The sequence below is a fragment of the Tetranychus urticae genome, chromosome 2 (genome assembly GCF_039701765.1).
Source record: "Tetranychus urticae isolate SD_2017Ah chromosome 2, NJAU_TeUrti_SD_1.0, whole genome shotgun sequence".
Taxonomy (NCBI): domain Eukaryota; kingdom Metazoa; phylum Arthropoda; class Arachnida; order Trombidiformes; family Tetranychidae; genus Tetranychus; species Tetranychus urticae.
Window position 1 is genome coordinate 24,071,197 of NC_142959.1, and position 13,567 is coordinate 24,084,763.

Below are 13,567 nucleotides of genomic sequence, written 5' to 3' on the forward strand. Positions count from 1 at the left end.
AGTTGAAACTCTGCAAAAACATATCAACACTTTCAATTAAAGCTTAGCTTGACAATTAAATACAATTTTCAATTATTATTTCTTGTAGCTTAGCAATATTGATAGATCTCCTTTTGGGCAGTTGAGGTACCAGATTTCCTTACCAAACTGTTAACACGAAAGACAAAGTTTTACATAAAATTATGGTCCAACATACAAGCATCAACTTGAACAACAAAAAAGTTTTTTCCCCTCATACAAAGTCATTCAATACAGATTCTGAATTTTGCCTTCAAGAAAAATTGTGGTGCATTTCTTGTAAATCTGAACTCTGAAGTTAGGCTTCCTATTTCTTAGGGAATGAAGTATAATCAGGGCTTTCGTATAAATTTTTTCGTTGGAGCTGCTTTTTTCTGGTTTGAACAAAACCAGAAAAAACATTTCGTCCGAAAAACCAATACAAATAAATTTTTCTTAGATGACTTATTACAGCTAATACTATGAGTGAAATTAACTAAACCTAAACAAGTAAATTAAATAACCAAAAAGTTTTTCCCCCAAACACAATGCTATTAATACAAAATACGAATTCTGCATTTTTTCCATACCCTGTTTAAACGTGAATTTCCCAATAACCTGAATTCTGATTAATCTCTGACTATTTTTCGGACATGTAATTCAATCGTGGGTTTCAGTCTGTGCAAAAATTTCCCTTAGAATCCTTTCCGTGCAGTTACAATTTTTACACAAAAATTTGAGGTTTTAACTTTATATATTGCATGGATTGGAATTCAAAGTCTTTTGTTTCGAGCAAGTTTTTCAATAAGCGTAACAACTTTTTCTTTTGAACCAGATTTTTTCAGCTCTTCACTCACTCTAGCGACATTTAAATGAATCTCTTTATTGTTGAGCACATCTTCTATCGCTTTGAGTAACTTCTCACCACTAAATTCATGCAAGTTTAACCTCACACCTAAACCAAGATCAGCTACTCGTTGTGCATTGTCCGGTTGATCACCGAATTGAGGAATGACTATCAATGGTTTACCAGCGGTTAAGCTTTCAATCAGCGAATTGCTTCCTCCATGAGTTATGAATAGATCAACTTTGGGTAAAAGAGCAACTTGATCGACAAACTTGTCTCCCCACATGTTATCATGAAGCTTAATCGAATCACCATTAGGGCCTGTTGAGACGATGAAACGATGAGGTGAGTTGGCCAATGGAGTCAATATCATGGTTAGTAGCTCAGTTACAGCTGAGATCAAAGTTCCCATTGAGATGTAAATCAATTTTCCTGGTTTATCTTTCAGTTTCTCTGGTAACTCAAACTCAGTTGCATCATGTTCTCGTAAAGCTGAATCAAGTCGAACCCACTTCTCTTTTGGTGGAGCCAATTCATGGTAATCCAATGGGCCAGGATAGATGTAGATTCCAAAGTATTTAACATGATCTCGGTGGATAAATTGAACATTGAATAGTTGAAAAATTTCATTAACCTTATCCAAAATTGGCTGGTTTACTTTTTCATTGAGAGCTTTAAACTCGTCCCAAAGCTCTGTTGAATCTTTAACAGAATATCCCGAGTTTGATGGTGGACCGCGGTAAAGACCGACTGGATTGGTTGACTTGACTGGTATAACTGGACAGTCGACTGTGAACATCCAGGGTAAAGGGTAAAGGTAATCACAGAGACAAATGTCTGGCTTTAGTTGATCAACAATTTTGTGCATAACAACATTTTCAGCTTTGTATCTTTCAAGGATGTTGACAAAACCAGTATTGATGGAACCAGTTGCAATCTGTTCTTTGAGAGCCTCAAGTGGATCCATTTTCAATGACCGCTCAAAACGAGGCTTAAAATTGCTTGAACTTCGAGGTACGGCATCACTCAACTGTGCACCTTCATCGGCATAATCATAAAGTGAAATGAATTTTATTCCTTGTTTTTCAATGATTGACTTGTTCTTTGGGAAATGAGCGAGATACACTTGATGACCACGTTTAACCAAAAGGTAACCAATTCCTAGACACGAGTTGAGATGACCAAAACTGTAGAAGAAATTGTTATTACCTTTTGAAACTCAACCATCTTTATGTAATACTTACTCGATCATTGATGTCATCAATATCTTGAGTGGCTTGTTAGCATCATCCATGGCTGTTGAGTTTTGAAACACAGGTTAAGGTGTTGGTGGTGAATGGTAGAAGTTGAATATTTGGTTCTGTCAATATTTGTTGGCAAATCAAGTTTAGAAACTGGTTTGAAAGCAACTTGGCAAACTTTTAGGTGAAATCGGAAAATTTGTGTTGTCTAGACAACACAAAAGTTAGATTATCATTTGTAATAAATGAGTGATTTGTTACTCATTGATGTATTACGTGAGGAAAATCATGGAAATCAAAATGTAATTACTAATTAGTTATCCATGATTATCTACATCTGATACAATCTACAAGCTTTTATCTGGATAAAGGCTTGAAATGGTAACTCATATTTAAAGACAAGACTAACAATATGTAAGTATGCTCATATTTGATTGTGATTAGTTGCTTAATGGACATTATTGGAATGTTATAGCAATGGCTTTTTATAATTTTTCAATGATTATAACCCGTTTCTTGGTTGATGCGAATTGAGTTTAGGGAATTTCATGTGGGCATTTTTTAAGTTTAAGATGATAATAATTCTTGGTGTAAATAGTGTTCCATCGTTGATGTTCACCAATCATTTCTATCGACGAAAAACAAGTTTAAGCTGATTACTGTTATCATGATTCGAAGCACCAGGTTCAATCGGAAATCGAAGGAATGTGTTGCACAGAAGTAGGAAATTTTATTTTGCAAAACAATTGTATTTCCTGGATGGCCATCGAAGCTAAATTAACAGTTAAAAAATCACAGCTGTACCAAAGCCGATAGAAGTTTGTATTTTGGACTCGATTTTCTCGAAAACTGTCGATTGAAGAAACTTTTAAATACCTCTAATGGACTCAATTTTTATGACCGCAAAAACCCACAAAGTTTCAGCTCTTAACGTCAAAAGGAAATTTTTTGTACTTACTGTCGTAAATTATTGCACACTTTGATCTAAAATCTCAAAACGGCTAAGCCAAGAGAAAGTTTGAGATCTTGAATGTTAGAGATAAAGACTTTTGGAGACGCAACTTTCGTATTAAATAATAATATAAAAACTTTATTTTGCATGAGCAGATACATGAAAGATACATGTAGATTTTATTCCTTATTTTACAACATCTTCGCAAACAGCTTAACACAGAGTCTTGTTTCGAGCAAGTTGTTCAATGAGCGAGATAACTTTATCTCTTGAATCAGATTTTTTCAGCTCTTCACTTACTCGAGCAACATTTGAATGAATCTTTGCATCATTGAGCACATCTTCAATGGCTTTTAGTAACTTCTCACCACTAAATTCATGCAAGTTTAACCTCACACCCAAACCAAGATCAGCTACTCGTTGAGCATTATCTAGTTGATCACCGAATTGAGGAATAACTATTAATGGTTTACCAACAGATAGACCTTCTATCAGCGAATTGCTTCCTCCATGAGTTATGAATAAATCGACTTTGGGTAAAAGAGCAACTTGGTTGACAAACTTGTCTCCCCACATGTTATCATGAAGCTTAATCGAATCACCATTAATGCCAGTTGAAACGATAAAACGATGAGGTGAGTTGGCCAATGGGTTTAATATCATGGTTAGTAATTCAGGCAAAGCAGAAGCCAGTGTTCCCATTGAGACATAGATAAGCTTTCCTGGTTTATCTTTGAGTTTCTCTGGTATTTCGAAATTCAATGTTTCTGGTGAGCGAATGGATGAGTCAAGACGAACCCAGTTTTCTTTTGGTAGACCAAATTCATGATAATCCAATGGGCCAGGATAAATGTAGATCCCCAACTTTTTAGCATAGTTTTGCGGCTTAGGATCAATATTGAAATGAGCGAACAACTTTTCAACTTCACTTTCCATTTCTGATTCAGATTTACTGGCCAATCGCCTAAACTCTTCCCAAACAGTTGGTGGGTCATGAACTGAAAATCCTGAACGAAGAGGTGGACCATTATATAGTTGAATTGGATTGACTGACTTGATAGGAATAGTTGGACAATCAACAGAAAACATCCAAGGCATATTAAAGAGGTAATCAGCCAAACAAACATCAGGATTATACTCCTTTACAATCTTCATCAGAGCATAATTTTCACCTTTTGCTCCTTGAATCATTTCAATGAAAGGATGTTTCTTATCTTTCAATTGCTCCAATGGTGTCAATTCCAGCGATTTTTCAAATAAAAGTCTCATATTATCTTCAATTGTAGGCATTGAATCCATTATGGGAAATTCGGGTTCAGCATAGTCCTCCAATGAGATAAACTCGAATCCATGGTTTTCAATATTTGACCGATGTTTAAGAGAATGAGCAAAATAAACTTGATGGCCTCTTTGCTTAAGTAACGAACCGATACCCAGACATGAATTCAAATGACCAGGACTACATGGAAAAGATTCAAATCGAGATAAAATAATTAAAAAGTTTCAATCAAAATACAGATAAAACTTACGTAAACAAACATGCGAACAATACTTTGAGGCATTTATCATTTTCAGCTACCATTTTCAGATTCTTTATAATTTGCTTAATAACTTTGAAGTTGATGGTTACTGTTGAGTTGAAAGTTTCAAATTGAATAAAACGTTTTTGTTTTGATTTGATTTATATTTCTTTTTTTCTGGTTGATAAGAATAACTGGTTAACATTGACTTAATGCACTGAAATTCAGTTATCACAATTTCAATTTATTATATTTAGTATCACTATCAGTTGATCAAATAAAACTGTATCGGAATAAGATGAATATTTGGATCAACTTAAACGTCAAAGATAGTCAAATCTCTTTGAATCAAAGGCTTCAGTAAATCCCAATTATCATATTTAGATTCACTAATTGCAACATTGATGTTGCTTTAGTGTGAAGTAATTAGTGAATTATTAAAGTAAAGTCTATCCTGATGAAGCATGATACGGAAAAATATTCACGTGGCTTTGGTGTAAGGAAACAAAAAAGAAAGGTACATTTATGTAGATTAAACAAATAAAGTAATTACTAGTAACTTTGATTAGATATTGTTCAAGGTTTTTGTTACAAATAGCAAAAGGCAATGAAAAATATTATCAATGGTACAAAACCAGTACGAAATCGAAAGTTAAAGTGTATTTTAATGACTCCTTATCTGATAGCCTAAAAAATTTATCGCATTGAAAATTTAATATCATTGAATGATATAATATTTATAAAATCAATAATTATAATCCATTGTAAGTTGCCAAAAGCACCATATTTTTGTTAAAATTTACCAAATGTCCGTGAAATTTTGTTTCGATAGTGATCTGAACCTTTCATTCAATCTATGTTGAGTTATATTAGGCGAATCACATTCTTTAACAGCTTTGAGGTCAAATTTTGCCATTTTTCGATTCTCCAAAACAAGTTGAAAATATAAGATTTTTGACGAAAGGCAAAATCAGATTTTGTCGCCTTTATCTATTTATTGCCAATTTTTGATCAAAATTAATCCATTTTTTCACAACGTATTTTTGAAAAGTTCAACTTGATTTTAATTATTTAATGGTGCATGTGAGTCTAGTCAAACTGTCTCAAATCAATGCTGAAAATTTGTCTAAAACTTTACCAGTCATACCTTGTTTTGCATTCGAAAGGTTTTTCATTGGAATAAGTCTGAACAGTTCATTGCAAGGTAGAAATTTGGCCAAACAATTTAAAGCAGTATTGACATTGGTAACTCACGGACACAAATTTATTAACAGATTAGCATAGCTGAATTTCACAGAAACTAGGCTTCTTATGAATTTGAAATTGATAATTAAAAGGGCAAATTAAATTTTTAGTATGCAATATATCGACATTGACACGCTGCCCTGAAATTCATTTTTCAAAATGTCAATTGATTATATTCAGCATCACTATCATTTGATATTGATTATATAATATCAAGTTCATGGATTAATGAAACTGTCTCGACTGTAAGTTTATGATGAATATTCAAAGCAACTAATACGATAATAATAATCAAATCTCTTTCAGAAGGCTCCTGTACAGGGAAAGATCAATTATCATATTTACAAGCACATGAAAAGTAGTCTTTCGAGTCTTTATATTAAATTTGAACTTCTTCTCATTGAAGGTTTCCAAAAGAGAAGATAGCTCTTCGTCAAGAGTAGAAAGATCGTCAATATCCTTATCCAGCAATTCCAAAGCAGTGCTAGTGAAAGCAACCAAGCTAGCAGAACCAGAAGCATCATAAACATGGATAGTTAAAACTAGCTGATTAATCAAAACAGGTTCGGTATCCATACAGGTTTCACAGACGGGAATGTCTCCTTTGTACAATTTAATCTTATGAAAACAGATAGCACAAGACTGGTAAATTAGACCAGAAATATCACTAATGGTAACATCTAAATTAGTATAAATGACCTGGTCATCCATAAGATCAACTGGAAGAGCACTAATAAGTGAAATATCGCCAAAAACTCCTTTAGTCAAAGAAGTAGTTACAGCACGATCACCATGGAGAGAATACCATTCGGCAAGAGGAGCAACCTCAGGTATATCAGGATTTATCTCAACTGTAGCGCGACCAGAAACAGTTAAAAATCTGCCAAAACGCTTATGAGTCATTTTAGCCCTTCGAAAAGCAATAATGGAGATTAAAGGAGAATTAAATTTCTCAGGAGATAGATTCCAGATTGAGACTCTAATCTCAGCAAGAGAATCGTCCAATATTAAGATAGATCTCTGAGAATTATTATGGAAGAGATGAGAGTCGATACAAACTCCTATGGTGTCGATCTCAGAATCAGGTGAAACATCCTTTAAATCCATAATCTTTTTAAAATTGTAAGTAATCATGGGAAAATCCATCTTATTGAAGCTAGACAACTCTGAAATATAACTATCAGCAGTCAAACTAATCTCCATAGGGTGGCCAGTCTGATTAAACTTTCTATTAGCTGATATTAGCTTTCCACGGCTCACAGAATAAACCTTACTCAACTGAATCATATCAAAGTATTCGTCACATTTGTCCCCAAAAGCATTGATCTTTATTGTACCAGAAACGTCACCCAGTTCAAATCAAAACCAATGACTTCCGGGAGTTGATGTAAGAGTTCCCAATGAACCCTTAGATAAGACACGTCCACGAATTGTCCAGAATGACTGTGAGAATAACTCACCAATATGATAAATCTTGTCAGTCTTGGAAAGTTTACGCTTCTTTGAGTAATAGGATGAAGCAGAGACAAAATTAATGGGAAAGTCAGACACAGAACGGCATCTTGATCGAGAAGAAGAAGCAGAATTTAAATTGGTGGGAAGACTATGAACACTAGCCTCATCATCATGAGAAGTACCAGCTTGACCAGAAAAATTCTGATTATCCAGCAATTGTTCAACACCAGGAACTGAAGCTGTCAAATTAACAGGAGACATATCTGATGAATTAGCATCAGGTAAGGTAGCTTGAGGAGTAACTAAGCTAGGTAATAGCTTAAAACTGGATATCTCAAGGAGAGTCTGTTTAAGAGAAATGTAGTAATTATAAGAATATTTCTCTAATAATATAATTGAATCTTTAACCAAAGATATCTCCGGAAGATTTGGAACAACACAAGGAATAAATAAGTTAGTTCCATCGTGTAAATAACAATAATAATGAGAATCATCATTAGCTAAACCATTTATAGCTAAAATCTGGAATAATGGATTGGTAACATGGGTACCAGAGATAATCTTATTAATTGAACCAGAACTTAACATGGCAAGAAGAAATCTCTGAAGAAAAATATAAAAGAAAAGAAGTGATTAACAAACAATAATAGATATTAACCATTAATAATAAAAATAAAAAGGTAACACTTACCTCAGATATATAATAAGAATCTGATAACAAAATCTGGATCAAATCTCCAAACTTTGCAAAATGAAAATCTTTAAATTGGAAAATAAAATGAGAAATAAATGAGTAATTAGAATGGAAGTGGAAAACTTCAACAATCAATGAGCAATTAAAGCTAATTAAAAATTGGCGTACTTAAAAATAAAAATCCAGATCCAATCTGATAGAAGAATGGATCCGAGGAAAATCGATCTATCGAAACCATATCCGATGGTCAATGATAACAAAATGAAAATTATGAACAGGATGGGATTAACCACAGAACTCTCCAGAAATCGTCCTTCCACAGATGAATCATGAAGATTGGAGAATTAAGATCATGCTGAAAAACAAAGAGACTAAAGATAAAAGATGAAAACGTCAAATAAATTAATCTGTATAATAAAAAAAAATAATATAAGATGAAAACATCAACAAGAGACAAACCAATAAAAAAGTAAAAACAGGGGAAAACAAATCACCCTCCTCAACCAAAATAAAAATTGGATTTCCTTTTCCTGACACAATGAGAAAGTTAAGAAATTAATCTTAGAAACAAGATCAAACTGTCAACACAGTCTTAGAAAGATGCTATTTACAACAATAAATGTGAATAAAATAAAAAGTATTACTAAAAGAATTATCAACCAAACGGAATACTTAGTAAATTCCTGTACATGTATCTGTGAAATAAATCAATCAGCAATGATTGAAGTCAATACAAACTCAAGTTTAATTCAGAACAAAGAAATGGCTCTGGTTATATCCAAAAATATCAAATGGGAAAGAATCGAAATGGAAATACAGTGCCTGATAGTTGTACATCTAACAGAAGTAAATACAATAGTGATGGCATGCTATTTAAGATGCTTCAATAAGGAACAATTAAAACTGGCCTATCGACAACTTGAAGCTATCCAACAAATACTCAGAAGATCCAAAGGAAAAAATATAGTAATAATGGGAGATCTAAATGCAACCAATGAACTATGGTCAGAAAAACAGTTCCACAGGTACTCTATACACATTGGGAATACAACGAGGAGTATTATTGAGAGCTATGACCTAAAAATAGCGAATGATAATAAAATAGCAACATACTCTAGATCAGGAACTGTATTGGACTTAATTATAACAAGCAAGAATTTAAACATCAGATGGATAAGAATAATAAAGATCGCCCTAACAGATCACAAAGCAGTTCAAGCCAAGATTATACTAAACAAAAGAAATCCAAAGATGGAGAGAGTATTGAAGATAAACTCATGGAAACTCAACTGGAAGTGTAACACAAAACAAGAAATGGAAAAAAGATGGAGAAAAAACAGCCCGATAATAAAAATGTGTAAACAAATAATTAATTTTCCAGAAAATAATGGTAGATAGATCAGAATAGATAAGAGTAAGAAAATACTGAAATTATCAAAAAGTATTCAGCTAAAGATAAAAGAATCCAAAACATCCAAACAGCTATGGAAGATAATCAAAGAATACCTTAGTATGAGGAAAACTGGTCTAAATCAAGATATGATCAAGTCTAGGGATAACCAGATAAAGGATTTTACAACTGAGAAACCTGTCTATAAAGATTTACCAATCAATATCAAAGGAGAAATGAGTAAAAAAGAAATTGAAATGGTCCTGAACTTTAAGAGCAAATCATCCAGTCTGGCAACGGATGGATTTACGAAAACCACTTGGAAAAAGTTCATGAAAAAAAACAAAAGTGAAATACTGTTAGTAATCAGAACAATAATACAATACTCTCACATACCAGAGTGTGTATCCACATTAAATTGTGCGTTTGTTCCAAAAGCTGACAACCAGAATGCCCGTATGATCAAAGGAGCCAACTACCTGATGAAAATCCTAGATAAAATAATAGCAGAAAGATTATTAAACAAAATAGATGATATGGTTGACTCAACAATACAATATGCTTATATTGCAGATACAAACAGACAGGAAATGATCTATGAAATAATAACAAATATTGAAAAGATGAACTACAAGGAATGGCTGATAAAACTAGATATATCAAAGGCCTTTGATAAAGTTAACACCAAAATAGCAATGGAAAAGATAAAATCAAATTGCGGAGAATCAACATATGGACTATTACGATCAATAGCCAACAGTAGATGGCTTAAAATTAATGTTGATAAGAAAACCAAATACAAAAAAGAAGAAGAAGGAACCCCACAAGGATCGTCCATTGGACCACTCATGTTTATAATTTCGATAGATGATATACTCAGAAGAATAAATCAAAGAGTAAAAATGGTTAAAGCCTTCGCAGACGATATCATACTGATAACTGATGACAAGGAAGAAACCATGAAAGAAATAACTGAGTCAATGAAGAAAGTTAACTTGGAAATCAATGAGAAAAAGACTGAGATATATGACCTCAAAGAGATAAAAAAAGGGAAGCTGAAGATATTGGGGGAACCTATCTGTGGACTGACGGGAAAAGGTATCTCACAATACAAAAGAATCATGAGTACACAGAAGACAGCTGAAATTGAAAGATGGAAACATAAACCTGAAATAAGATTTCTACCTGAGAAAGCAAAACTACTTACTACATCTTCATACATAATACAAAAAATAAAAAAAGGATCACTATCGTTCCTGTTGACGGCAGCTAATGAACAGATGTTCTCAAGAAGAGTGGATGTCATAATTGATCACATACTTGGTTCAATCAAGATAATGCAAGGTTATCCGCAGAGATTCTCAAGAAAAATCCTACTGCTAGAAGGGCACTATAAAGATATAATAAATATCATAAAAGAAAGTATTAAAATCAAAAGAAAATCAGAAAAATGCACAAATCAAATGTGCAATGAGTTTCTTGAAAGAGAAACCTACCAAAAAGGACCAAAGAAGTGGATCATAATAACTCAAAGAAGCTCAAGTTGGTTCCAGTATCAAATCCAGAAAAAAGGGGAAACAACGGTATATACCAAGATCTTCAAATCAAATCAAATAAAATCCATCCAAGAAACACAAGTAGCTGCAATAAAAATCATAGTTCAAATGATGAATCAAAATGGAGAAGATGGAGTCATAATGATAACTAAAGAAATGGAGCAAAGTATACATACAAAGAGTAATTTCTCAAAAGAGATAATCAAATCCATGGGAAAAATTAAAAACAAAAACTGGAAATGGATGAGAAGTGATGAAGTCCCAAGAACCTTTCTAGATGCAGCAGAAATCGAAATTGGAAGACCTGAAACAGAATATAAAATAAGAGAAGATATAAACAAAGAAGCAATAAATATATACAAAGAGTGGTGGATATCAAAGAAGAGCATATGGACTCTATTATATCCAGAAGGAAAAGTAATAAGAAAAGATAGATTCTATCAAATGAGAAGGATGGACAATAGAATCCAAAAATGTATCTGCGGGAATGATTGGGGGATGAAACACATGCTAATGGAATGTAAGGAAGTGAGTAGGATAAGAGAAGATTACCTTACACAGGACGAAATACTCCAGATGCCAAGGGAAAAAAAGGAATGGAATATTGACACAATGGATGGGAGAAAATGGAAAATACTCTCTGAATGGATCAACTGGATGGTAAACAGGATGGAACAGGAAGATAGGACAATAAATCAGGAAGATCAAGTAATAATGGAATCTGGAAGTAATCACTAAAATCTGGAAACAGAAAGAAAAATCTAATGTAAACTGAATAATACTTTGTAAAAAATAACACAAAATAATACTGTAAGGGACCAACCCTGAAAAGAGCTAAATATGACTACACCAGGGGGCAGTACAGATTATCAATCTGTAAAACTGTTCAGTCATTCATGGCTTGCTTGTATCTATGTTAGACTTGAAAATGTACAACATTGATGTTGCTTCGGTGTTAAGTAATTAGGGAATTTTAAATGAAAGTTAATTCTGGTAAAGCGTGATTGGGAAAAATATTCACGTTCCATGAACATCAGGTAGACATGTGAATGAAACGAAGAAGGTTAATCACCGAGCTTTACTTTAAGATCTTATGGTGATGGAAATGTTTGGTTTACCGAGTTAGGAGAAATGGTAAGAAATTTTTTAACTTTAGAGGTATTGTGGCCGAGAGCAATACCCTAATAAAAGTTAACAGCGTTTTATCATGTGAACTTTCATATAATTGAGTTTATTTCGTATTTTAAGCTGGTTGGTTTTAGGCAGCTTTCAGTTAAAACAAAAATATTGCTTTACATGTTGGTATTATGGGAGATTAGTTTCTAGCAATTTGTTCAATAAGAGAAATAACTTTATCTCGTGAATCAGATTTTTTCAGCTCTTCACTTGCTCGAGCAACATTTGAATGAATCTTTTCATCTTTGAGCACGTCTTCAATGGCTTTCAGTAACTTCTCACCACTAAATTCATGCAAGTTTATCCTCACACCTAAACCAAGATCAGCTATTCGTTGAGCATTATCAAGTTGATCGCAAAATTGAGGAATAACTATCAAGGGTTTACCAGCAGCTAATCCTTCAATCAAAGAATTACTTCCTCCATGAGTTATGAATAAATCGACTTTGGGTAAAAGAGCCACTTGATTGACGAATTTGTCTCCCCACATGTTATCATATAGCGTGATTGAGTCACCATTAACACCAGTTGAAACAATAAAACGATGAGGTGAGTTGGCCAATGGAGTCAATATCATGGTTAGTAATTCAGTTAAAGCAGAAGCTAATGTTCCCATTGAGACATAGATCAATTTTCCTGGTTTATCTTCAAGTTTCTCTGGTATTTCGAAATTCAATGTTTCTGGTGAGCGAATGGATGAGTCAAGACGAACCCAGTTTTCTTTTGGTAGACCAAATTCATGATAATCCAATGGGCCAGGATAAATGTAGATTCCCAACTTTTTAGCATAGTTTTGCGGCTTAGGATCAATATTGAAATGAGCGAACAACTTTTCAACTTCACTTTCCATTTCTGATTCAGATTTACTGGCCAATCGCCTAAACTCTTCCCAAACAGTTGGTGGGTCATGAACTGAATACCCTGAACGAGGAGGTGGTCCATTATACAGTTCGATAGGATTGACAGACTTTACAGGAATAGTTGGACAATCGACAGCAAACATCCAAGGCATATTGAAGAGGTAATCAGCCAAACAAACATCGGGCTTATACTCTTTAACGATCTTCATCATGGCATAATTATCACCTTTTGATCCTTTGATCATGCCAATAAAAGGATGGCTCTTAGACTCATCTTTTAAAAGCTCCAATGGTGTAAATTTTAGCGCCTTTTCAAACTCAGGTTTCATAATATCTTTCATTGCTGGCACAGATTCCATAACTGGAAATTCGGGTTCAGCATAGTCCAACAGTGAAATAAACTCGAATCCATGTTTTTCGATGATTGGGCGATGCTTAGGAAGATGAGCAAAATAAACTTGATGACCTCGTTTATGAAGCAACAAACCGATACCAAGACATGCATTCAGATGACCAGGACTGTTTGAAGATTTAAAATTAAAATACAATGTAATGTGAATTCAAGATCAAATTAAACTTACCTAAACAGAGCAGTAAACAATACTTTGAGACTTTTATCATTTTCAGCTACCAT

General features: G+C 33.5%; 5 protein-coding genes across 11 annotated transcripts; all 5 read right to left on the reverse strand.

Moving 5' to 3' along the window:
* Positions 1–770: 770 nt before the first annotated feature.
* On the reverse strand, positions 771–2,138 carry LOC107367594 (uncharacterized UDP-glucosyltransferase YjiC-like). Its single transcript, NM_001323161.1, is given in 2 exon segments — positions 771–2,031; positions 2,089–2,138. Coding segments are annotated over 2 exon segments (1,311 nt in total).
* A 1,112-nt stretch (positions 2,139–3,250) lies between these two features.
* Positions 3,251–4,619, reverse strand: LOC107367571 (uncharacterized UDP-glucosyltransferase YjiC-like). Its single transcript, NM_001323159.1, has 2 exons — positions 4,567–4,619; positions 3,251–4,496 (listed from the first exon to the last, which is right to left on the reverse strand). Exons 1-2 carry the CDS (start codon positions 4,617–4,619, stop codon positions 3,251–3,253), a joined length of 1,299 nt encoding a protein of 432 aa, NP_001310088.1.
* Positions 4,620–5,248: 629 nt separating this feature from the next.
* LOC149094172 (replication protein A 70 kDa DNA-binding subunit-like) lies at positions 5,249–7,161 on the reverse strand (the record flags this gene model as incomplete). Its single annotated transcript, XM_089267430.1, has 1 exon — positions 5,249–7,161. A coding segment is annotated over one exon (1,068 nt), but the record flags the coding sequence as incomplete, so codon positions are not given.
* On the reverse strand, positions 6,114–11,716 carry LOC107367572 (uncharacterized). 7 transcript variants are annotated; one of them, XM_015935290.3, is made up of 9 exons: positions 11,450–11,716; positions 11,074–11,201; positions 10,838–10,982; positions 10,662–10,731; positions 9,738–9,832; positions 9,558–9,659; positions 8,120–8,322; positions 7,949–8,016; positions 6,114–7,860 (listed from the first exon to the last, which is right to left on the reverse strand). In XM_015935290.3, the coding sequence occupies exons 7-9, from the start codon at positions 8,187–8,189 to the stop codon at positions 7,162–7,164; spliced, it is 837 nt and encodes a 278-aa protein (XP_015790776.2). In that variant the 5' UTR covers positions 8,190–8,322; positions 9,558–9,659; positions 9,738–9,832; positions 10,662–10,731; positions 10,838–10,982; positions 11,074–11,201; positions 11,450–11,716; the 3' UTR covers positions 6,114–7,161. The 7 variants fall into 7 exon arrangements, with proteins under 7 accessions (XP_015790776.2, XP_089122998.1, XP_015790781.2 ...); XM_089266872.1 differs by having other exon boundaries at positions 7,154–7,860; positions 8,120–9,659; positions 11,455–11,716; XM_015935295.3 differs by lacking the exon at positions 9,558–9,659 and having other exon boundaries at positions 7,154–7,860; positions 8,120–8,306.
* Positions 11,717–12,212: 496 nt separating this feature from the next.
* On the reverse strand, positions 12,213–13,567 carry LOC107367439 (uncharacterized UDP-glucosyltransferase YjiC-like). Its single transcript, NM_001323156.1, has 2 exons — positions 13,515–13,567; positions 12,213–13,452 (listed from the first exon to the last, which is right to left on the reverse strand). The coding sequence occupies exons 1-2, from the start codon at positions 13,565–13,567 to the stop codon at positions 12,213–12,215; spliced, it is 1,293 nt and encodes a 430-aa protein (NP_001310085.1).

Excerpts from the sequence above, each read along its gene's own strand:
- LOC107367571 (NM_001323159.1), bottom strand. The coding sequence starts at position 4,619 with ATGGTAGCTGAAAATGATAAATGCCTCAAAGTATTGTTCGCATGTTTG. Across the intron at positions 4,497-4,566 it reads TTGTTCGCATGTTTGTTTAC|TCCTGGTCATTTGAATTCAT; the intron begins GTAAGTTTTATC and ends TTTTCCATGTAG.
- LOC107367572 (XM_015935290.3), bottom strand. The coding sequence starts at position 8,189 with ATGGTTTCGATAGATCGATTTTCCTCGGATCCATTCTTCTATCAGATT. Across the intron at positions 8,017-8,119 it reads ATCTGGATTTTTATTTTTAA|ATTTTCATTTTGCAAAGTTT; the intron begins GTACGCCAATTT and ends TCCAATTTAAAG. Across the intron at positions 7,861-7,948 it reads ATTCTTATTATATATCTGAG|AGATTTCTTCTTGCCATGTT; the intron begins GTAAGTGTTACC and ends ATTTTTCTTCAG.
- LOC107367439 (NM_001323156.1), bottom strand. The coding sequence starts at position 13,567 with ATGGTAGCTGAAAATGATAAAAGTCTCAAAGTATTGTTTACTGCTCTG. Across the intron at positions 13,453-13,514 it reads TTGTTTACTGCTCTGTTTAG|TCCTGGTCATCTGAATGCAT; the intron begins GTAAGTTTAATT and ends ATCTTCAAACAG.